This window comes from Larus michahellis, chromosome 10 (assembly GCF_964199755.1).
Source record: "Larus michahellis chromosome 10, bLarMic1.1, whole genome shotgun sequence".
Lineage (NCBI taxonomy): Eukaryota > Metazoa > Chordata > Aves > Charadriiformes > Laridae > Larus > Larus michahellis.
In genome coordinates, this window is record NC_133905.1 from 21,122,591 (window position 1) to 21,145,515 (window position 22,925).

Below are 22,925 nucleotides of genomic sequence, written 5' to 3' on the forward strand. Positions count from 1 at the left end.
ATCTTGCTTCTCAGGTAAGTGCCTTAGCCAGAAGTTTGCAGGATTGTTCTCCTACTGCCTCAGTACTTATTTAGATGGTTTAGATTGAAGAGGATGCATGTGGACAAGAAGGATTGAGGGAGACTTTTCTGATACTTTATAGGTTAACAGTTAAACCATCCGGTTCCAGTCTTTATGCCAATAAATATTTAATTGTTTATCCACAGTACTAACGAGAGAGAGTGAAAGTCTTTTCTGAATCCACCTACTGCAGGATAGCAGGAAGCTTGCTAGCTAAGGAGTTCTCGTGGTACAAAACTTTAGGGTAGAGGAGCACTATGAATGTGGGTTTCCAGCTTGATGGGTGAGCTTTTTGATTGTTCCCTCTCCTGGCCTCTTCTCTCTGTTTATGCAAATCAGCTCTTCATTCCCTGTTTCTAATCTTAGTACTGGATACTTTGAAAGGTCTGTTCAGAGAGAACCTAAATGTTAGCATGCTTCTGGGACATTGGTGAGCTATCTCAGTTCTTATTGTAACTCCTCAGTTGTTCTGTTACTCCCTGGTCCATAGCTAGTGCCTGCCTGGCATCCCCACCACAACTGTCCAGTTTAGCGTCCTTCTCTAGGATCCCATCCCATCCTGCCATTCCCGTGTATACTTTCCATCGCTGTCTCTTCTTTGTGTTGTAATTCATCCTAGTCTCTTTTCTTGGGCAGTTCAAATTGTCCTCTGACTTGTCTCTAAATCACGTATATTACGGCTTCCCACCTCCAGCCACCCAGTCCCACTCATTTTATCCAGCCAGTTGCCCGCTCCCCAAACTTACATCTGGTCTCAGGATGGACACTCACTGTCCTCCACTCTTAACTCCCTAAACATTTTTCATTTGCTCCCTAGATTCATTGCCCAGCTAATCACAAACTGCTCTTCCTCCCGCTCATTGCTGCTGTTCCTCTGCCCGTGCCTAGTTGCTAGTGAGAGTGAGACTGTCTTCCTTGTCCCAGTCTCAGCCTCCAGTCTCCCTCACTCCCAGTCCTCCAGGTGGTTTTTCCTTCCTGATCTTCTGCAAATTGTGCGAAGCTAGCAAGTATGCAGCGTTAGAGCAGTTTCACAGAGGAAACTAGGAAGATTTTTATCTGTATCCTGATGAAGTCTTCTGGCAATGTGTGCTTTTTTTTGTTTTTCTTCAATTATAAGGCTGTCACATTATTGCAATAAATATTTTTTTCCTATGCCTGGGTTTTGAGTGCAGCCAAAAATTGCCATTAACATTTTTGAAGCTAATTTTCGTAAAAACCTTTTTTTAAACAGTAGGAGTCTGAATAAATATATTTCTATCTGAAAACAGGATATTGTAATGGAAAGTTTTAGTCCTCCAAATAAAAATACAGTGTTAGGAGATGCATCTTTATGTTTTAGAGAAGTAACTTTAAAATGTTACAAACTCCTCTTCAGTAGTTGTAGGTACTTAAGGTAATAATACTTTGATTGTGAAGTTTTTCCTAGCTATTTAGAATGATACCGTTATTCAGATATAGTTCATGAAACATTTATTTCACTATCTACTACTTAGAACGCCTTTTGGGAATTAGTAGCATTCGGTTGGTTCCTACAATAAAATATGGGAAAGTTTTTTGGTGGGGTTTTGGCTTTTTTTTGCCTGCAGTGTTGGCAAAAATAGAGATTACACTTTTGTAACAAAGATCATACACGAGCTATTTAAAATATCCCTTAATTACACAAATGTAAAAGTTCTAACAATAATATTACCTACTAATAGTTGGAAAACATGCACAGGGAGATGAATGACGTGCTCAAAAACCTGTGACCTCTAGAGGCTGCTGGCTCAGATATCCAGTTTTGCTGAAGAATGCTAAACTGTTGTGGTTTTTTTAAGGATTGGAATACTATGGGCACTTTCCTTATTGTTATTAATGTAGGACTGTGTGTTTAAAGACATGTATATCTATATATGCACTCTTTGATCTTGTAGGGAAAGAAATGTTTGAGAGAAGGGCAGTTTGATTGCAGGGAAATTAAAAAAAAAAAAAAAAAGTGAAAGGTCTAAAATAGCAAAACATTAGTTGTGCCATGACAAGCTTGGCCAATTCAGTCAGTTGCAGAACATGCCAAAATAACCAGGCATGTTTCTTCTGGCTTTGTTAGGGTTTTAATTGGTTTCCCATAGATTTATTTTTGTTGTTGTTGCTTATGTAAGAGAAGACCTCTACTGAAAGGCCTCCTTTCAGTTATGTCTGGTTTTGTGCAAACAGAAAAGTGAGCTCATCCTCTTCTTTTAAGAGTTATTATGTATAGCCTCTTACACTTGTATCTAAGCAAACTTTTAAATCTTCTAGAAAACTAAAAGCATGATACGGTTAGTCGCAATTGCTGCCTGAAACCAATTAGTCCACTTCAGTAGCTCCCCTAAAGAAGAAAGGTGTCTTGCACAGGACGAGCTGAAAAGTTCCATTCATGTTTTACAAGGTTGCCCTCCCCAATAAATATTTTCCCCATCAGTTTACCATGGAAATTGGATTTGCAAGACTAGATGTGCAAACAAATAGCATGTAACTCTTCCAAGATATATTTTTCAATACCTCTGGAATCCTTTAAATATGCATGGGCCTTTGTAAATAATAGGCTGTCATTTTCAACTGTCCAAGAATGTGTCTGTTAGACTCGCTCACTGTCTTGAAATTGAAAATCCTAAGGACCTTGGTACGAGGGATTTTAGAGATGCCCAAGTAACTCTGAAAACATTGTTAAACAGCAGTCACGTTCATCTGCTTCTTGGCTATTGTAGCATGTGTAATGCGTAAAGCAGATAGTTCCATGCAATTAAGCAAGCCCGGATCTATTTTCGGCTCTTGAAGAAGTATCTTCACACACACACAAAAAAAAAATGTAGAGACTTTTTAAAGAGTATTTCCCAAGTATGGCTTTCTAGATTCAGGACATTAACAGAAAGGGTGGTTGCTTATTTTCTTTAGTCAAATTAAATGCTCAAAGCAGAGATGTTCTTGCTGTCCAATAAAATATAGTGAACGCAGACTAGAAAAAAAACCCACCCTTTTTTTGTAAATTTTCCACTGTTTTCCGGTATATTCTTGTATGACAGCAAAAAAATTGTTGTGCAGTGTCAGGAGGACTTCCTGAGGAAGACTCATGAAATATTCCTATGGAATTCCTGTAAAATTTGCAGAATATCAATCAGTGCAGACCTTGAAACAATGATGTAGGTATAGTTGTCTTCTGTGTAGAAAGGGAAATGACTGATATTCTCCCAAAGTCCCTTCCACAGCTATTTTATAATGACTTCAACTCTGCTGACTATTGTTTTTAGTTTACAAATGAACTACAGCGCCAGTAGAATTTATCTGAATTTGTTCAATTATGAATCATACTGTAAGTTGCAAGTGCTACAGGAGAGTTGTATTTTATGAAGACTCAGTAAATGTGGACAAAGGACTTGGGACCTCCCAAAATAGCTCCAGTATATTCGCAGTTTTCTTTTTTCTCTTTTGACCTACCAGCTACTCTTTACTGCCTTGTGCCCCTGCTCCTTTGCGGTTTCATTTCTTAGGTTTTTTTTGTAAGTAGGATTCAGTACAGGGCCAGTGAGTATGAGAAATATGCTGACAGAGTAATTTTTTAAATTTTGTGTGTGTCAAGTGATGGTTTTATATTGGCCTGTTCTGTGTGGAAGAGATAAGAGCTTAACATCACTCATTTGTTACATGAGTTTGTAGCCAAGAGCTCACTATGAAGGACTATTCTACAAAATCATAGAACCGTTCTCATTTTTCGTGTGGTCCGTAGTTCTCATTTTATGAACATTTAATTAAGAGTGAACAACCGAGTATAAGTCTACAGATTGTCTAAAAGGCTCAACAAAACTTTTGAGAGCCATCAGGCTAACTTACATTTCTTCTAGGTGCTTTCAGTTCACAGCTGCTACTGTGTTCTGTGTGCTGAACTAATATATGTCACTCAGAAAGTAAATAAAAAGGGAGTTTTTGTTACCGCGTGACTTCTTCAGAGAGGAGTAGGGGGAAAACTGCAAAAAGACCGAAGGAGTCATTGGATGTATTGAGAGAGTAGCAAGAAAAAACTAATAGAGCAGAGGTGAGGGGAACAGTACAAAAAAATTATTTGACAGGAATAAACTCTCAGACTTGGTTAAGAAGTTACCGTGACTTCAGTGAAAAAGGCTGAAGGATAATAGGTCAGGAATGGCAAGAAGAGAAGTGGGATGTTCTGTGTTTATCCATCACTGTCTCTGCCGCTACGGATATACATAAACGCACACATATGCACATAAAAATGAAAAAAAAGCAGTATATGTATATACACAGTAGCTGCTAAATAGTGTTACATTATGTTCAGGTAACTTAAGTACTGACTTTAATGAGGCAAGGGTTGACATGAGAAATACATGTCATTATTTGCAAGCAGTGGTAGAAATTTTAGGGAAAAGCCTGATAAGCAGTGTTTAATCTTACCTTTTAATTTGATAAAAAGCGTAAAAATGAATAATGAATGAAGCAACATTCAACCCTATCGGGACTTTAAGAAGAAAGAACTAGGCTGAGCAGCAGCAAATGTGTTTCAACTAGGAATAATTCATTCTGATATGTGTAGGTCACAGAAAATATGCTGTGAGAGGTAAATATTTCAGAGTTGTGCATAATGCTTTAGCTGAGGGATTCTCACTAATGTGGCCACTGGGAATTGTCTGTCTGCTGCTCTAAAAAAAAAAAAAAGCCAAATATGGAATTAAGTGGATTTCTGGAAGAGAATTCGTACAGTTGAAAGAATTTTATTACAGATTCTTTAATCTGTAGATTATCTTCTAAAAGCTGAAATACATCTTTCTAATCAGTGAGCACTGATGGTTTGAGACTACAAGTTGGGTATCCAGCAATGTCTGGCAAGAATTATTTGTGGTATTTTTAGAAACCTGTGGATATGTTATTTTTCCTATCTTAGAGTTTACATGAAACCTTAAAAAGAGATGCATGTACATTACACAGATTCTGTATCCTTTGTCAGTTCTGGATATATAACTTTCAGAAAAGTGGAAGTATCAGGCCATGTTGACTTCCAGTGAGAGTTTGGTGCCTGTACTCTGTTCATTTCAAAGAACATCCACTTTTAGTGACTAAATCTGCTACAAATTCACTGGAATATTACCTTTGTTCAACTTCATATTTGTAGCTATGCTTGTTCTGGGGGTGTTTCAGTGATTACCATGTTGCTTCACTGAAAAAAAACCCTGACACAACCAGCACGTTTTTAGTTTCCTAAATGTTAGGATCTGGAGGGGAAAAGAATCCTTTCTTTTTAAGGCATTCGCTTTCTCAAAGGTACGTGCCTACTAGATGGTACTAACATTATCAATATGTCATTCTTTCCCATGTCGTCATGACATAAGCAGAGCTCCTCAGGTGAGCAAGGCAAAGGATGGCTCATGCACTTGCCAGTCATGCACTGCCTCTTCTGAAGGCTCCTCTCCTTCGCTCCTGTTAACATTTGAGACTGCGTAATATGGATGCAAGTAAGATCAGCATCAATTTAACATGCAGCCTGAGTCATATGTGTTGCTAAATTTTGCCATTGGATTAGGCAATGCAGAGTATATTATATGTAGTATAGGAGTAGTACGTAGTACATATTATATGCTGGGGCTTACAATTGTAAGGGTTATCCCTGTTCAAATATACGTACCCTTCCTGTAAAAGGGAGGCGTCTCCCACACATTTTTGCCAAAGTCCTGCCTCAGGTAGGTTCTTTTCTAACAAGAATTTTTATTCGTCTGTTGGTTGTTGCTCACTCAGTGAAGCCCAGAAAGTCACCTTTACTTTATTTGGCAGCTACCTTTTAATATATAGTCCTGTAAAGTATAGAACAGGGTGTTTGATTTATATTTTAAAACTGAGAAACATTTCACAGCTTTCATATTGCTAATACATAAAATGTTGCTATACTTGCTAAAACAACATTGTACTGTTCTGTATGTTTTCTTATGTCAAGAGATAATGAACCATGCCAGAGAAAATGCAGAGTTAGAAAAACAGTGTGAGTAATAAACACAGTAATAAGTTGACTAGGGAAGTAACAAGATTGACCCTTTTTAGGTTAATTTTATTGAAGGATAATTTTTCTTTTTACCTTGTCCTATATATAATATATATATTTAGTAGAATATCCCAAGAAGTTTACAAAATAAACTCCTAGCCTTTTGATTTTGTAGAGTTTTATATCCTTTAGCATTCAGCATAGATTTTGTAAGTTTTATCACGAGTACCATTATCAAAAGTTATTATATGAGTTTGTAAGGCAGCGGAGAATATGATCTCAAATCTTTAGCATCTTGTATACCCTGTTTAATGCTATTGTTTGTTTGTGAGATAGAAGCATAGAATTGTCAGGGTCGGAAGGGACCTTAAAGATCATCTAGTTCCAATCCCCCTGCCGTGGGCCGGGACACCTCCCACTAGATCAGGTTGCTCAGAGCCCCGTCTAGCCTGGCCTTAAAAACTTCCAGGGATGGGGTTTCCACCACCTCTCTGGGCAACCTGCTCCAGTGTCTCACCACCCTCATGGTTGAAGAACTTCTTCCTAACGTCCAGTCTGAATCGACCCATCTCTAGTTTTAATCTATTCCCCCTAGTCCTACCATTGCCCGACATCCTAAAAAGTCCCTTACCAGCTTTCCTGTAGGCCCCCTTTAGGTACTGGAAGGCTGCCATAAGGTCTCCTCGGAGCCTTCTCTTCTCCAGACAGAACGACCCCAACTCTCTCAGTCTGTCCTCATAGCAGAGGTGCTCCAGCCCTCTGATCATCCTCGTGGCCCTTCTCTGGACACATTCCAGCACGTCTATATCTTTCTTGTAGTAGGGGCTCCAGAACTGGACGCAGTACTCCAGGTGGGGTCTCACAAGAGTGGAGCAGAGGGCAGAGAATCACCTCCCTCGACCTGCTGGCCATACTTCTCTTGATGCAGCCCAGATTACGATTGGCTTTCTGGGCTGCTAGTGCACACTGATGGCTCATGTTGAGCCTCTTGTCCACTCTGTATTCAAAGAAAGGTGGGAAGCATGTAATTTTGGTGAACTTACCTTCTCTTGGCTGTTATTCCTTACTTTATGAGACTTCTAATGTGTTTAGTCAGTAAACTGGAGACTACTGACTCAAGCGATAAAGCCTTCTCTGAAATATCACTGCTTGTATGTTTATGTATTAATATTAAAATGAACATTTTTTCAGAAGTTTTTGTTTGTCGTAAGCTGTTCCTTTTCAACCTTTGAGTTATGCAGTCCAGATCCATGGATCAGCCTCTCTTCCAAATTAAGCCACAATTAGCACAGATTAGACAGCCACAAGGAAATGTCGCAACTCCCTGACATGTATTTCAGTACAGAAAAGTTTCTGTGCTGTTCAGCAGAGCTTAGTGTTTTAATAGAATGAAAAGAGCAATTTCACTATTTGAGAGCTCTTTCAAAGCTGCTTGTAATCATAAGAGTTGAGGAAGCACTGACCTGAGCAAGAATTCACAGCACTGCTGCCCAGGGAGAGTGTGGGGTCAAGTGAGCCTCAGCATTCAATTTTTGAGATTCTCTATCAGATGGAGTGAAAGCTGCAGCGATTCAAATGAGAGAACAAAGCTGCGGGTGGGGAAACAACTCAAAATAGATGTTGCGAAGCCATTCCTATAGTTGTATGGTTGGCCACGCTCCCATCAACGAATAATGTGTCACAAATGCATTACATAAGCAGCTGCTTCTGATCTCTGTGACAGAAAAAATGTCACTTTTTACTTACCTGTGCGTCACTGGCAAACATCTCAGCCTTCCAGTGTGTCTGGAAGTACTGCCATCATTATGGTCTTACAAAGGAGGCTGATTTTATGACTGCTAACTAGTTGAACAAGCATCTGAGAGTGCAGCAATCCGCAGTGTGATTGTCTTCATGCAGATGTTTACCAGAACCCTGTATGCTAGCAGCTCTCTGGCCTAGCAGTTCAGCCATCCACGGAGGATTCTGACACATGGAATCTGAATCCCACCGTTTTCAAAATTCAGTTAATACCTGATCAAATTTCTGCATGTCAGAAACTGTACTTGCACACAATACTTAAATATGTTTGGGTATGGAATACTCGTACCAATAAATTTTCGCAAAAATTAAAGATTCTTAACTGCATAAAGTGCAGTAAGAGAAAGCAAGATGAGAGTTTAGTAAACATGTCTTTGGATAGAAACCTAAACTCATTTTAATCCAGGAATAGGGGATACTTGAAAGATATTGATACTTTTATACTAAACCGATGGGAAATCTGTGCAGCACTGGTACTCAAATATATTATGCTTTTTGTACAAGGAGCTCAGTAATGAGATTCACAAGGTAAATATGGACTGGGGCTGAGAAATCTGCAGGGGTGAAAGGAGCATACCAAAACATATAATAAGAAAGGCCACTGTACCGTAGTACCACTGCTGCTTAGTGGCTTCATTTTGTTTTCCTTTCGTTCCCCACAGCATTCTCTGAGGAGAGAGTCTGGCCCAGAGTAAAAAGGAACACGGCCACCTATGTTCCTGGCTGAACAGATACAGATGGAGAAGTGACCTCAAGAGGCTGCCGCCTTTGTTTGGCGGTGGTGTTGTATTTTTTTATTTTTTTTAAAGAAAAATGTCTCGGAAACATGAAGGGACCTTCCTCAAATAGATTGAATCTGTTCTTCAGCTTCCCAAATGATGAAATAATGCAATAAGTACTCCCGGTACATTCCTTTCAACAATGTGTTGGCAGCAGTTAATCCTCTTTCTATTCAAGAGCCTGGTACAGCTCCACACATTGGAACACTTTAATAAAGACGCTCTTTCCCAGGAAAATGTAGTGGTTTCCCAGCCGATAATGTAGTGTTACAAGCTTTCAAAATGCCAGTTTTAAAATTTGGATGGAAAGGTTACTTTTCAGCTATGACCAGTCAGAAGTAGCAGTTATCTCATAATGTGCCCCCCTACAGCAATTCAATATACAACAATAGACGGGGTACTTCTTCCTGGCAGATGTACTGAACTACTAAATTGAAAGGTGTTTTAGTACATTCTCAAACAAATTAAAGGCGTTTTCACTAAATATATAATACTTGTTGAAATAATTTCCTCATGGGATTTTATCTTCCTAGATTTTGCTAGGGCAATGATGTTAATTGAAAGAACAGAGGTAACCATTAGCAACAGTACGTTCCTGGAATGTAGGTAGCAAAAGGTCGTAGTGTGCTGTCTGGTTTCTTGCTAAGGATATTATTTCATGTGTACTTAAAGTATGCTGAAATTTTTTTATGGCTCTGTTCTCTCTTCCATATGCTGTCCGTTTTCATTTGTTTTTATCCACGCTTACATTTTGATTCAAGTTAAACTGTAAGCTCACAGTAGGCTTACAATATTTGGTACTATAGGCTATAACCAGAGTAAATCTACACTGTAGTAACAACGTCATGGTTTTTGTCAGTCCAGTTGTAAATACTCTCGTGACCAAGCATCAGCATTTCTGACAGCTAACGGGAAACACAAATAATGCCACCCTTCAGACCTACGTCCTATTATTGCACTCCTATTATTGCACTTAAATTTATCTTTTATTTATTAGATTCCTGTAACTTTTATCACTTGTTTTTTTCTGTGTTATGTACAGGAAGAAAAGTAAAACTCTTACTTCAATAACATTTAGTCAAGCTGTATATGTGTGACTAGAGGTAGTGAAACCTTCATAGTGTGTCTTTGGGTGGAGACACATTATAAATCCACTTTGGTTTAAATTCAATTTCCTATTTAGAAGCAAAATATCCTGTATAGAATTAATAGTTTGCTACTACTGAATTAAAAACCTTACTCTGGTTTGAGTTAACCTTTGCATTCCAAATTAACCCTAACACCAGTTTCCCTCAATATTTTGTTCAAGATGTTCAAATGCCACCAGTCCCCTGGCTTCTTTCCCAGGCTATTGGCTGCTGCAAGAAACTGAACTGCTGCGTAGTTTTAAACAAAAAAACCCCAAATAACTACAACAACAAACCCCCAAACTCAATACCTACAATAAATCTTTTCAAACGCTCATCAATTTCTATTTTCAGTGAGATCCAAAACCAGTTAATGATTTGTATCTTCAGGTCTCTGTGCGAGACAAGTCTTTTTTACGGCAAAGTTTCATACGGCATTGTTGAGTTTACTCAGTTTGCTGCCAAAGTTACGCTGCTTAAAGGGGCTTGTACTAACCCTCACCTTACACTCTGCAGTGATTCAAATGGCTACCTACAGCTGCTTCCAGTTTGTTGTACCGGCAACTACAGTGCTCCTCGAGGCTCTTGGGCTTTTTTCTGTCAGGATTGTGTTGATTTTTAAAATTTCTTTAAATGTATAATGATTTATGGAAATTTTCATTTATTAAGAGAACGTTAGCTAAACTTCCTGAACCCAGTATCTTTTCCCCCAAATGCCCTGCAAGGTGGCTGAGTTTGCAATATTTTTTTGAAGGTAAGTACATTCAGGCCTTAGGTCCATGGCAGTAGTGAATTCAAAACATTACAATGAAATGTCTGTTAAGATATTTCTCCTCATTTAATTTTGGGTTTTTTTACTTAAAGATCCTCAGCTTTAATAAGTCTTGATATACGTAAGGAAGAAGTTTGAGGTTTGGTTTTTTTCCACATAAGTATGAACCAAACCAGCTGAAGTGAAAATGAACTCTCTGGATTCTGTATTTTTAATAGTGCTGTTAACGACTGGAATGTGTGATTCCTTTGGGAAAGCATACAGAATTAAAGAAGCAAAATCTAGGAGGCAATTACTGGACGTGTCTGCTTTTTTTTTATAGTATGCCTGGCATGTCGTGGCACCTTTGCTAAATCATATGGGCACTGGTATTCTAATCCCTCCTGGGCTATTCACATTCAACAATTAAAACGTTTTATCAAAAAGAAATGTCTTGAACTCGTCCCTTAACTTAGACTTCTGATCTTTGATATTTGAGTTATATAAATGAGCTTTGTCAGTTATCGCCAGTGGCTTCCCTGAGATGGTCAGGCTTATGTAGTTATCTAACTAGGGCAGCATGTGCTCAGAAAATCACTATTTTTCATTTTTACTTTTAAAATCACCTGATAATTAGAATATAAAACCACTATGAATTTTTAGTTTGTCTCGGGATCCCATTGTCTTATTTTACAAGCCCGTGTAGTTTCTACCAGGTGATGCTTAGGGTGACACTGAGACCCTCTGTTCAAGAATAATTTCACTTACAACGACTGTGAGGCATTCACAGCCTCTTCCCATCGCAATCGGCATAAATTATGCAATGTGCATGAATTACTCCCTTCTGCTCTGCTTTAGTACGTGCAGTCACAAATGATGAGACAGTGCTGCAAACAGCCTTCATAGATGCGGCTGTTCCTGTATATCTCGCTATAGAACTTCTCTTTTTCAAATGCTTGTTATTTCAAAACAGAGAGTGTCGCTTTCAGTGCTGATTTTACTGTTCTTGTTCTTTCTCTGTCCTTCCCTGCGTTAAGAGATGAGGAGAACAAGGTAGTGTAGGGGACTTGCAGTGGTAAGAGAAGACGATGACGACACAGTGAAAGCTACACTATCTCTTTTTGTGTTGTCTGTGTGATTTATGTAAGGTCGTGTCAGTTTTAGATAGAAGCTGAACTGCTGAGGAGCAAGACGCTGTGATCAGCCATCATCTTCTCACCCTTGAATACATCAACCTCACTTCTTGGATCATGTATTGGAATTATGTATTTTTAAAATGCTCCCCCTTTTTATTTTAGTTGAATAATAATAAGAGTAGATGTGAGGCTATCTATGGTCAGACTGACCGGCATTGTGAGAAGAATTTTATGTTCTGAACGCCGCCTCCTTTCAAAACCTGCATCTGCTGCTGTTTCAGATGGTTTCAGCAGGAGAGCCAAGGCCCTGGCGTTAGGGAGAGCTGGATTGTGCCTGCAGAGGAAATCACTGCTAGCCTCTGAGCAAGACTTTCTCTTCCTTGGATCTGTTCTTTGCATACATTGTATCTTAGAGTTTAATTATATGTTCTGGACTTGTCACTGCTTACTTTCTAAGGGAAATACTAAAACTGTTCTGCTTGAACAAAGAAAATACAAAACAAGTTCCTGCACTTCAGTATATTTAAATACTCATTATGGTGCTAACAGTTCAAGTTGATTGGCACCGTGTGTCTTTTTTCAATGTGAGCAGCAGGGATAATTGTGTTGAGGCCATTCATTTGCCATTTACCTTCTATGACAGGATTTACAAAAGAATTAGGCCAAGATTTTTGGATGGGCAAGGTGAGACTTCTCATAGAGCATTCAGAAAAGGCTGAGCACTGACTTTCTGCAGACAGCTTCCAGAAGCTGGTTGCTTTTAAAAATCCTTATCTCAAATCTTCACTGAGAATTGTGTTCTTAAGACAAAGTTGTCTTCTGGTTTGTGAAACATTCTAACCCTGAGAGAGTAATAACATTTATTTATTAAGAAGTTGTTTGCAGTTAGGGAAGAACAGCGTAGTAATTCAAGCGACTGACTGCTGGAATGGATTACCTTGACAGCTGGATGCAGATTATGGCGTGAGTCTAAAGTAATTCTGCAAGCTCTGTTTGAGCCTGGGTATGCTAATGTATCGGTCGTATACTTCATCACGGGCGCTCTTTTGCTGTGGCAGCCCTATGGAATTATTGTTGAAAGCTTTCCATATCTCTTTCCCACAGCATGCAATTCTGCAACCACGTTACCAGACAGCTGAATAAAGATTGCTATCTGAGTTGACACGTACATGGCTCTGGAAGTTGAGGAGTGCTTGTAGCCCTGTGCAGAACTGTTGGCAGGACATGAGTATTGAGAGGTACTGTGAGGCTGGGCAGGTGGTATTCATGGGAATTAGTGACTGGTGTGGTGCACTTCCAGAAGATTTGTATACAAATCTTCAAGTGAGGAAGTTGCCAACCTCTTAAATAAATTTGCCAGTCCTCCAGGAGCCATTTCTGTTGCTGGGGGTTTGTCTTGTGGCAGATTTTGTCACGAAGTTCATAGCTACATGATACGACAGAGTTTAGTGCAAAGATTCCAGGCTGTCTGAACAGGCTAGTTCATGTGCCAAAGCAGCACAGGTGTAGCCACGGTACATGTGCTACAGCCAAGTAACTCCCTGTGATACTTAGCCCAGCAGAGTGCTGTGTTAACGTGGCTCTGTGGCACACAGAATTTCTCCATAGCATTGATTTGCATTACTGCAGCCTCGTACCTGTGGTCACACCTCCCCATTTTGGAAAAGAAATGCTACGTATGTTTAGGTGCACAAATACATAAATATCATCCAAATACCCAGAAAAAAAATTTCTTTAATTGAAACATAAGGAAATCTGTTATTTTTCAGTGAAAATAAAGCTAAATGAAAGAAAGTTTCCATTTCACTATTATTGTGGCCCAAACCAAACATTTTGTTTAAGTTTTTTTGATTGTATGGTCTCTTAGTTTTCTTTTTCATCTTAAAAAACCCCCCCACACAAACTATTAATTTGAAAATGTAGTGTGCCACTTGAAAGTAAAATTTAGAACCTTTGTAAGCAAAACAGCAATTAAAGTTCTTTAGGCTGTCCCTGCTTGTCTTCTGAGTTTCTCTCACTTCATCTGATTGTGAAGTTCAAACTGAACTTGGACCAGTCTCTTTCCAACCTGCATCTTTAAGTCAGTCATTGATACTTCTCAAAAAAAAAAAAAAAGTAAAAATCATTTGCAACTATAAACTGAAAATTATAGGTAATGTACACTTCTGTGTCATTGCAGAAACATTGGGCATGTATAGTGTCACACCAAAACTACGTGCCTTCCATATTGCGGGTATATCAGGTATATACTGTGTAGATGTGTTGACTGTACATTACGCTATGTGCCAACAGGCTGATAATGTGCTGCTTTCTTTTCATAAGGTTGCAAAAGGTCAGAGTGTTTACAACAATCTTTCCTTAATATTAGCAGCTGCATTTGTCAAAGCTGTTCCTCCTTAATCCTGGCAGAGCAAAAATCTTACTGGTGGCTTAAGATTGTTGGACTGGGAGGCTTTGCCTGGAAACACTGGTGCCCAAATGAGGAACATCAACATATTTATTGGCTAGTTCTTTTCCATGAAAGTAATTTATAGTTTGAGCCTTTGTAGTCCATTTAGGAAATGGTTTTCGTTAAAAAGAAACCTTTTAGTACCTGCAATCAAAATAGGTCTCTTTGCAAATACCTGTTCTTTGCTTTGGCATCAAGTTTCGGTGGTGGACTGTTAACTCTTAACATGTCTTTCAACTTGGTTATCTATAACCTGTTGTCAGTACACGCTCATTGGCCTTTTATTGCCTAGTCCCTGTTTAATCATATTATAGCACTTTTTGTCTTGGTTCACTTGAAACTAACACCCTAGTATTCAAGGTGAGCTAAGAATTCAAGCACTTCTTTTGCTTTTTGAATGGGAATTTATAAAGAGGGTGGATGTCATCCTGAGTCAAATTCCACATGATACAATCTGTCAAATTGCTTAGAAGAACTTGAATTTTAAGTATCTATTTCATCTGCCTTTCTGTATAATTACAGCTCAGTGATGTTATTCTCAATTCTATACTGTAGATATAAAATATGTGCTTCCCATTCTTGATTAAAATAGATCCTTCATTAAAAGCTACCTCTCTTCAGGTTTGAACGCATTTTGATGACAGATCTTTAGGTTCTTTGCAGGTCTTAGCTAGCAGAAGATCACTTCTCTCCCTAACTAGATGATGGCAGAAGCTTTGCAGAATAAAGCTAGTTACTGGACGAGGAGAAAATGTGGATGAGGTGGCGAGAATTTTACATTTAAGCACTTAACACTTTCTGTTGCAGAAAGCTTGTGTAACCTTCTCTCTTCCCCCCCCTCCCCCCCTTTTTTTTTAAGTGGAAAGATTTTCCACCTGTATATTCATGGGAAAATAAGACAAACGAACCTCAGGCTTTAGAGTTCTGGGGTTTTTTTTTGGTGATTTTTCTTTAACCTGTTAAATTTTGTCCTGCCTTAGCTAAGCAGTAAACTTGTAGCACCTACATTGTAAATGGCTGGACCCCAGGGCTGCTGCAGCAACAGCAGCTGCAGCACTTGAAGAGTGCGAAAGACTAACTGGGTTCTGCAGCATCGGGATGGCCATCTGAAAGACCTGCTGATAATTAGATCTTCTCTTTCTCCTACTGTATCACCAGCTGTTGGTGTCTCCATCCTCCTACCCCATCACTAGATGCAGGTGAAGGAACTTCCCTTCATCTGCAACCTGCTGCTGGTGAAAGCAGAAGGAACCAGATCAGATTCCTCCCCAGGTAGCCCCAGTGTTTATATTTATTTTAGGCATGGCCTTGAATTAGAAGATCGTACATTTTTACTCCCTGAATTCATTGCCTCAGCTAATGACTGAATCAAATGCAAAAAGAATTATTTCATATGGGTAATTGTAGGTTGGACTTTTTTTAACTTAATACTCAACCTAAATATATTTTTTGTAATTAATTACATTATCTGCATAACCATATGCATATTAACTATATATACAGGCGTTGGTCTCTTTTGCCAGGTAACAAGTGATAGGACAAGAGGAAACGGACTCAGGTTGTGCCAGGAGAGGTTTAGATTGAATATTAGGAAAAACTTATTCACCGAAAGGGTTATCAAGCATTGGAACAGGCTGCCCGGGGAAGTGGTGGAGGGACTTAAAAGCTGGGCAGACGTGGTGCCGAGGGACACGGTTTAGTGGTGGACTTGGCAGTATTAGGTTTACAGTTGGATCTTAAGGGTCTTTTCCAGCCTAAATAATTCTATGATATAATACAGTGATTATTGTTAGAGGGCTTTTAGCTATGTCAGAGTACGTGTGAAATTCAGTTCACTTGTTTTCATTTACAATGCCTCTGGGAGGGAGGGTAGTGTAAGTCTAGGATCTCTGAAGTTGTGCAGATTACAGGTAATAAAGATTTCTGAGAGAACTTTGCTCAGGATCATTTCCGTAAGGTTGAATGGTGGAAATTTTTATGTGAATGTGTGCATACAGGTATGCGAATGTATTTACGGAAACACACATGGAATGAGCCATGATCAGTCCCTATAGAGATCTGATTAAGCCGATTAAAGGCATGAATGACTGAAATTAATTATTCTGTGTATGTAATTACAAATGACTAATTGCTTGCTTTAAGTTGTTTAAAAATGATGAGGTGTTTCTAAATTGTTGAATGGATGGAATTTAAATCCATATCAACTTCTGACTTCACATACCAGTTAAATCATACTTTTATTGTTCTGGAAGATGGAGATTCCTGAAACGGAGACTTTTTAATTGTCTGTAGGGTTTCTTCTGGGCTGAAGGACAATTGAAAAATCTCAAGAGAATTCATGAAATCGTAGAGTGTTATAGGAATACATTTTTGCTCTTGCTTTTAACCTCTTCATCCATACAACCAGGAGTACTCATGTTTTATTTATGGGCCGGTAAATAATTTACATTTTCTTTAATCTGAGTGTTTATTTAAAGGAAAAATAAAAGGGCATAAAAGGACAATGCATCTCCTAGGTAAAAGAATCATTCTTATATAAAAAAAATCATCCTTGTGAATAACACGCTAGCCCAGGGTTCTGGAAGCCAGCACTGAAGCCTGGTTCTGCAGGTTTCCTGTGTGAATACCAGCAGTTCACTTGATTTTTCTATTCCCAAATTCTTGTTTAAAAAACGTGAAAATTCATTACTCTCTAACTACTAAGTTAGTAAATTCTTTGCCCCAGGATTGTGAGCTGCGAGGGGTGTTTCTAAAATACATGAGGACTTACATTTATAGAACTGAGTGGCTAGTATTTCAAACACACTATTTTGAACTAGTAAATGCAATACATATTTTTGCTGACCACTTTTCAGAAAAAAAGGAGGGTTTTTTGTTGGTTTTTTTTTTTTTTTCAAATAAACATTTTAATGTTAGCTTTTCCCAAATAAAATCCCTCTGGAGGATGTCATGATGTTTGACAGTTCTGGAAATAAATGTTTTAAAAGGAAAAGGAAATTTATGAAAATAAGTGTTACAAGGTAAAAATAAAGGCTAGAACTTCCTTTTTGAAAAAACAGTAAAAGTGAAAAAAATTATTATTGAAGTGTTTTATTTTGGGCTTATATAAGTTATTAATTCAAAGAAATTTCGGGTTTTTTCTTTGAGTTTTACATTATGCAAAAGCTATTTAAAAATCTTTTTTATTTTTCACTGACCTGGAAAAATTAAACATTTGTTCATTTTTAACCAGATGTAAAATCCGCTGAGAATATTCTGGTTTTTACTTCTCTCTCTTATGTCTTAACATGGTGCATTTTCAGTAGTCAGTAACCAGGAGTCTCCTTGGTTGAAGATGATTTGCTTTTAGCCCAGTATTTTACATGTAGTGCTGTTTTGCTTCAATATTATTACCTTTTTTTCCTTTTTTCTTTTTCTTTTTTCTTGGAAGACGAAGGGTGCTAGCTATATCCGATGGAATTGAACATATTGGGAATCTTCGCTGGGAACTTGCACTGTGCCTCCTTGCTGCTTGGACTATCTGCTATTTTTGCATTTGGAAAGGAACAAAGTCTACTGGAAAGGTGAGGTTAAAATTCTGTGCATCAGCTGTGTTATGACTCTCTTGTGCTCCAAACCTATGTTGTCATTTATATTTATTTAAATCAGAAGGGTAGAATTTCACATGCATCTTGTATTGCTGTAAGCAAATATACTTGGGAGTATATAAATTACGTGGTAATCAAAAATCAGTCATACTTTGCATTGTTTTGTTCCTCTTGGTTTTAATGATTTGCTTTTTCCCTAAACCTGTTAGATGGGGTTGGGTCTTTTTGGCTTGGTTTTGTTAATTTACCGTACTACACTACTGGCCAGTCCTTGGACCCTGAAATCAATACTGGGTTGTGTTGATTTCTGTGCATGAAGTATCCAAATCTTGAATTTTGTCCCAAACTGACAGGAGTTGAAACTCTCAGTCATAGAAGTAATTTACACGTAAGCAGAGAGAATTCATAAATATAAGCAACCTACAACAAATGCAAATGGGACACCAAAAGCAGAAATAATGAAAAAACTCAGAGGTAAAGCTGGATATAATAATGGGAAAAAAGAAAAATATCTAATACTCGTAACTTTTTGAGTGAATGCCATTCTAAAATGGACACCCAACAGAGAGATGCTACTTCACAGCCGAAGTGAGTCATGGGGTGAGGGAGAGGTTGCCCCTGGAGTAGCAGCAGATGTACTTCTAAGTAGAATATATAATTACTCAATTAAACAGGTAGAGGAAAAGAGCCATAGTTCTGGATGGGAAAAGGGGGTCTAAAAAAATCTCTGGTTTCTCATGTTGTAACCAAAGAATACAACGGAAAAAATTGGTGCATTGAAACATTTGATGCGTTTAATTTTCAATTGTTTGTTACTTAGTTTGAAAGTGTGGTTGGATTTTCTATTTTTTCCTGGTTTAGTAGCCTACATTTATAAATGACATGTTTGAAAAGTAAAGGGGTTTTTTAATTTAGAAAATGTCGGAGTGAAATTTTTCAGCTTTCTCAACCACACACATCCTTTTTCCTATCAAAATTTTTGCTGAAGCTACTAGCTGAATTCTGTCTGTATTTGCCAACTGTGTCAGTCAATCTGGTACTGCGTTTTTCATCTAAGAATTTGCACACACAGATTTATGCAGCTCTGCTTTTATTAAGTCACTGCAGGAAAAATGCTGAGAAAGACTGTCTAGGGATACGTATCAGCTTGAATAGTTTAGAGGAAAGGGGGGGCGGGGCTGGGAAACTAAGGAGAAAAATATAGAGAAGCAAAGGTGATATAAGGGAATGACAAGATAAATGTCCATATGTCTTTGAAGCATGCACTCCAGGGAGGTACAGAAGTGTTTTAGAGTTGTCTGAGGAGCTACAGCCGGCAGTGAAGAAATGAAACTGAGCAAAACTAATTTTCTTCTTTTCCATCAGAAAGAATGTCTGAAGATGGAGATCTATTCTACCGTAGTATAATCTGACCCAAGGGTGGAGGAAAAAAGATGTACTCTGAATGCACCTGCGTGCGTGCATGCAAGGTTGTGCAGAACTGCACTGTACTTAAGAAAAATAGCATTGGTAGAAATCATTTACTGATAGGGAGAGGCTCTAGTGATTTCAGAAAGGATATATTTTTTTTATTTCTGTGGTTTACATTCAGATTTTTGTTGTTTTTCGTATACACGTCACACAAGATTCCTTCAGTTTATAACATTTCCCCAGAAATAGATCTTGCATTTTGGAAGTAATTAAAGTGAAACTGACCTGTTTGACTTGGTTTTTTTTGTTTTTTCCGCCTCAGTTTACTGGTAGGTGAAGTAGATTTTATTTCAGTGTGATTTTGATAACCACCTTGCTGATGAGGTTAGGTGAAACAGACTGAGAGACATGTCTTGCCCACTTGAAATGGGATGGTAAGCTTTCCAACTAAGCAGAAGTAACAAGCAGTCTTCCAGCAGAAGTACAAAGTAAATGGAATTAATACCTAGTATACAGCTTTATACGTCTCAAGCGTAAAAAAAAAATTAGATCAGGGTCCTGTAAGAAGTAGACTCATCGACTATTTATGCTAATTAGATAGGTTCTGTTTCCAAAATCCCGAGGAGGCAGACTGGTAGATTCCTGTGTTCCTCAGGAGACACTGTGGTATCCAGCAGTCTGCCTATGCAGACGATCCATTGCTTCTCAAGAAACATGCAGTAAGGATCTTTCATAGCCAATGTTGATTATTTCTTTTTACTGCTCTGCTCCTGTAATCAGTAAGGAAAGCCTTTTCCTAGATGAATTTGTGACATTGCAATTGGTTTCCAGTGATAACCTTTTTTTCATGAACGGAAGTTCACTTTTTAGATGTATTTAAGAATTATAATATTCTTATTCTTGCCACTCATTACAGGCAAAGTCACTGGAAATGTGTGCCATCTCACTGCCTCCCCAGACCAGCTAAACAAAGACATAGCAGTCAGGTGTTGTGGATGCTACAAAGGAATGAAGTGCTCTGAAATATAGACGACTGGGCTGCAGTTTCCATTTCTGATATATTGCCATTTCAAAAGTTCATATTTAAGCTCATCTAATCATAGTCCTTCACACTCGATTGAATTTATTATATGCACATTTCCAGGAAACATTTCAGATTGACTTCTATATTTTTATCATAATATTAAAAATGTCCTTAGGCTAGCCTGTTAAATTTGCTATATGCTTTAATTGGATTGAATAATTTCCACAAAATAACACATTTATTCAAAGCAGAAAACTTCTTAGAATGTTATTACTTCTGGTAGCATTTTCAAAGGGAGGTGTCTGTGGGACAGGATAGCTAGAGCAAAGGAGGACAGGGGGGCAGAAAGAACAAAGTGAAGAAGGGGAGAGAAAGACTTTACCGTCTTCATAGAGCTGTGTTCTGTGAAATATTCAAGAGGCTGGTTTACTCTTTTCCTCTTTTTACTCTGCATCCTAATGCATGGTGAAAAAAAAAAAAAATCCAAGCCTTAAAAGCTGTCGTAAAATAAACCCATCATTTTCCAACTAGCACTACCACAGAACAAATCTAGTCAGATTATGAATATTTAATATTTTAAGATATTAACTATATTAAATCCAACATAAAGTTTAACTCCAAATGAAGTGCTTATGGCACTGTTAACAAGATGTTTCAAACTTTTCCATTACTGTTCTTGAATGTCATCGCTCTGTCACAAAAACCCCTTAGTTTTCCATTCCAGCAGACATGTAATATCGAAATAATTTCAGGTGGTTCCGATGGCTTTCAGGAGAAACGTATTTGTGCTTTTTCTGGTTCTTGCCATTACTTATTCAGTCTTTGATCTGAAGTTATTTGTATGCCAGCTTTCACATTTATCATAGAATCATAGAATAGTTTGGGTTGATCAGCTAGATCAGGTTGCTCAGAACCCCATCCAGCCTGACCTTGACTGTTTCCAGGGATGGGGCGTCTACTGCCTCTCTGGGCAACCTGGGCCAGTCTTTACCCAAGTTAAATTTTAAACATTTAAAATCTTGCTTATATACTAAATGCAGGGTCTTCGAATGAAAAACTCAAAAGCAAAGGGAGAAAAATATGACAACGTAATGTTGTCACGATGTTATGTGTATATTGCAACTTGCTGAGCTTGCTAATACATGGTAGCCATCTTATGCAGGAGTATTTTCAGTAGCCAGCATCAAGTGCTTCCAAATATGAGGTAAGAATGGTGTAGAAAGCTGAAGAAAGTTAATTTTCTAAACATTCTAGACTCTGATCATTAGGGCTTGGTTTAGCATCTTATTTTTCCAAAATATTTATGGTTGCTAATTATGACAATTCTTAGTATTTCTGTAATGTGTAGTTGCTGACTAGTTGCTGAGTCTTGCCGATTTTTGGTCTTCATATAACATTCATGAAATGTTCAGGTATGAGGGAACCAGTTCTTTTTTGGATCTTGACTATCCATTTATTAATTTTACTAAGTGTCCTTGTACTTTAAACTATGAGAAAGAGACACCAGAAGTTCCTAATCTATTTTTCCTAAATTGCTTGCTGAACGAAGTAATCCTAATATTTACCTTCTTTTTTAATGAGAGTATGGTATTTTTCAGATAGTGATCACTCCTCTGAGCTCATAGTGACTCCTCACTTGCAGCAACTTCCTTACTTCTTGTAGCCTCTTGGAGAAAAAAGGATCAATGCTGAACTCAGAACAGTTTTCTTAGTGCTTTGTCTGGCTGCTTCTTAAAAACCTCCAAGGGCAGAGATTTCACATGTCTTGGGGCAACCTATTCCAATGCTTAATTGTCCTCATGATACGAGTCATTTATTAATTACTTTTTTTCCTACATGTAGTGTTCATTCCAGTATTTAATTTTCTTACTGAATTATATGGGTTTTTTTGCTTAGCTTGTTATATTTCGGTCATCCACTCCTGATTAAAACACATTTTTGTATCATCTGTCTTAATACGTAGCATGGGTTTGACTGCCTGCAATTACTCATGCACACAAAATTACTTGAAAATACTCTTATATTAATAAGCTAAGTTAATAGCTGGATTCTTTCTTTTCTTCTTTAGTCTTTCTTTCCTAGTCGGCATGACTGGCCAATTCATAGATGGGAGTTGCAGCTAATGGGGATATAACATGTCACACGGCCATGGGACAACTGATCAGACTTGCTCATGTCTTTAGAATATCATTGCATGGTGTGCTTCTGTTCTCTGTGCTGCATAAAAGACCACTACTTCTGCCCACTCCATAGGTGAGGAAGGGTAAAAAGGGTTAAAAAGCAACTCGAAGTCTTGCTATCATTTTCAAGTATGGATATTAGAATATTTTTCCATACCCCCAGCTTTGCATTTTTAAGTGCAATATCTTATGTTTGAAAGCAAGCCACAAAGACAAAAGCGAAACTCCTTGTAAAAGGGAAAGTGATATAATAATGGCTAATAGATTTGCATCCAAAGTCTGGTTTAGGCAAGTGAGTATTTGATGGGTAATGAAGTCCATAAACTGCCTTTGTGCATATGCAATATCTCTTACATTTCTTGGGAAATCAAGCTAAGACCCTTTCAGTCTTACTGAAAGAGTTGGACCTAATGAACAAGTAATGCAAAGTCTGCCGAAGACTTCCAGCAGGTCTGCCAGAGGATATTACAGATAAACATTGCCAAAAAGACAGCTTTCATCTCACAGAATATTCATAACACATAATATTGCCACATGAATTTGTACCCCAAACCATTTTCTTTGCTTTGCCATGTGTTCTATGGCAACAGATTTTGTTACCAAATAATTGTTTGGTTACAA

The 22,925-nt window shown here is 38.1% G+C and overlaps 1 protein-coding gene across 5 annotated transcripts in view; it reads left to right on the forward strand.

The window, feature by feature from the left end:
• The window catches only part of SLC6A11 (solute carrier family 6 member 11), a 136,462-nt gene that overhangs the window by 39,352 nt on the left and 74,185 nt on the right, over positions 1 to 22,925 (forward strand). For all 5 annotated transcript variants that reach the window (XM_074602539.1, XM_074602540.1, XM_074602542.1 and 2 more), the window contains one exon: positions 17,534 to 17,666. In XM_074602539.1, the coding sequence (XP_074458640.1) occupies positions 17,534 to 17,666 (133 nt within the window). The remainder of the gene's footprint in view (positions 1 to 17,533; positions 17,667 to 22,925) is intronic.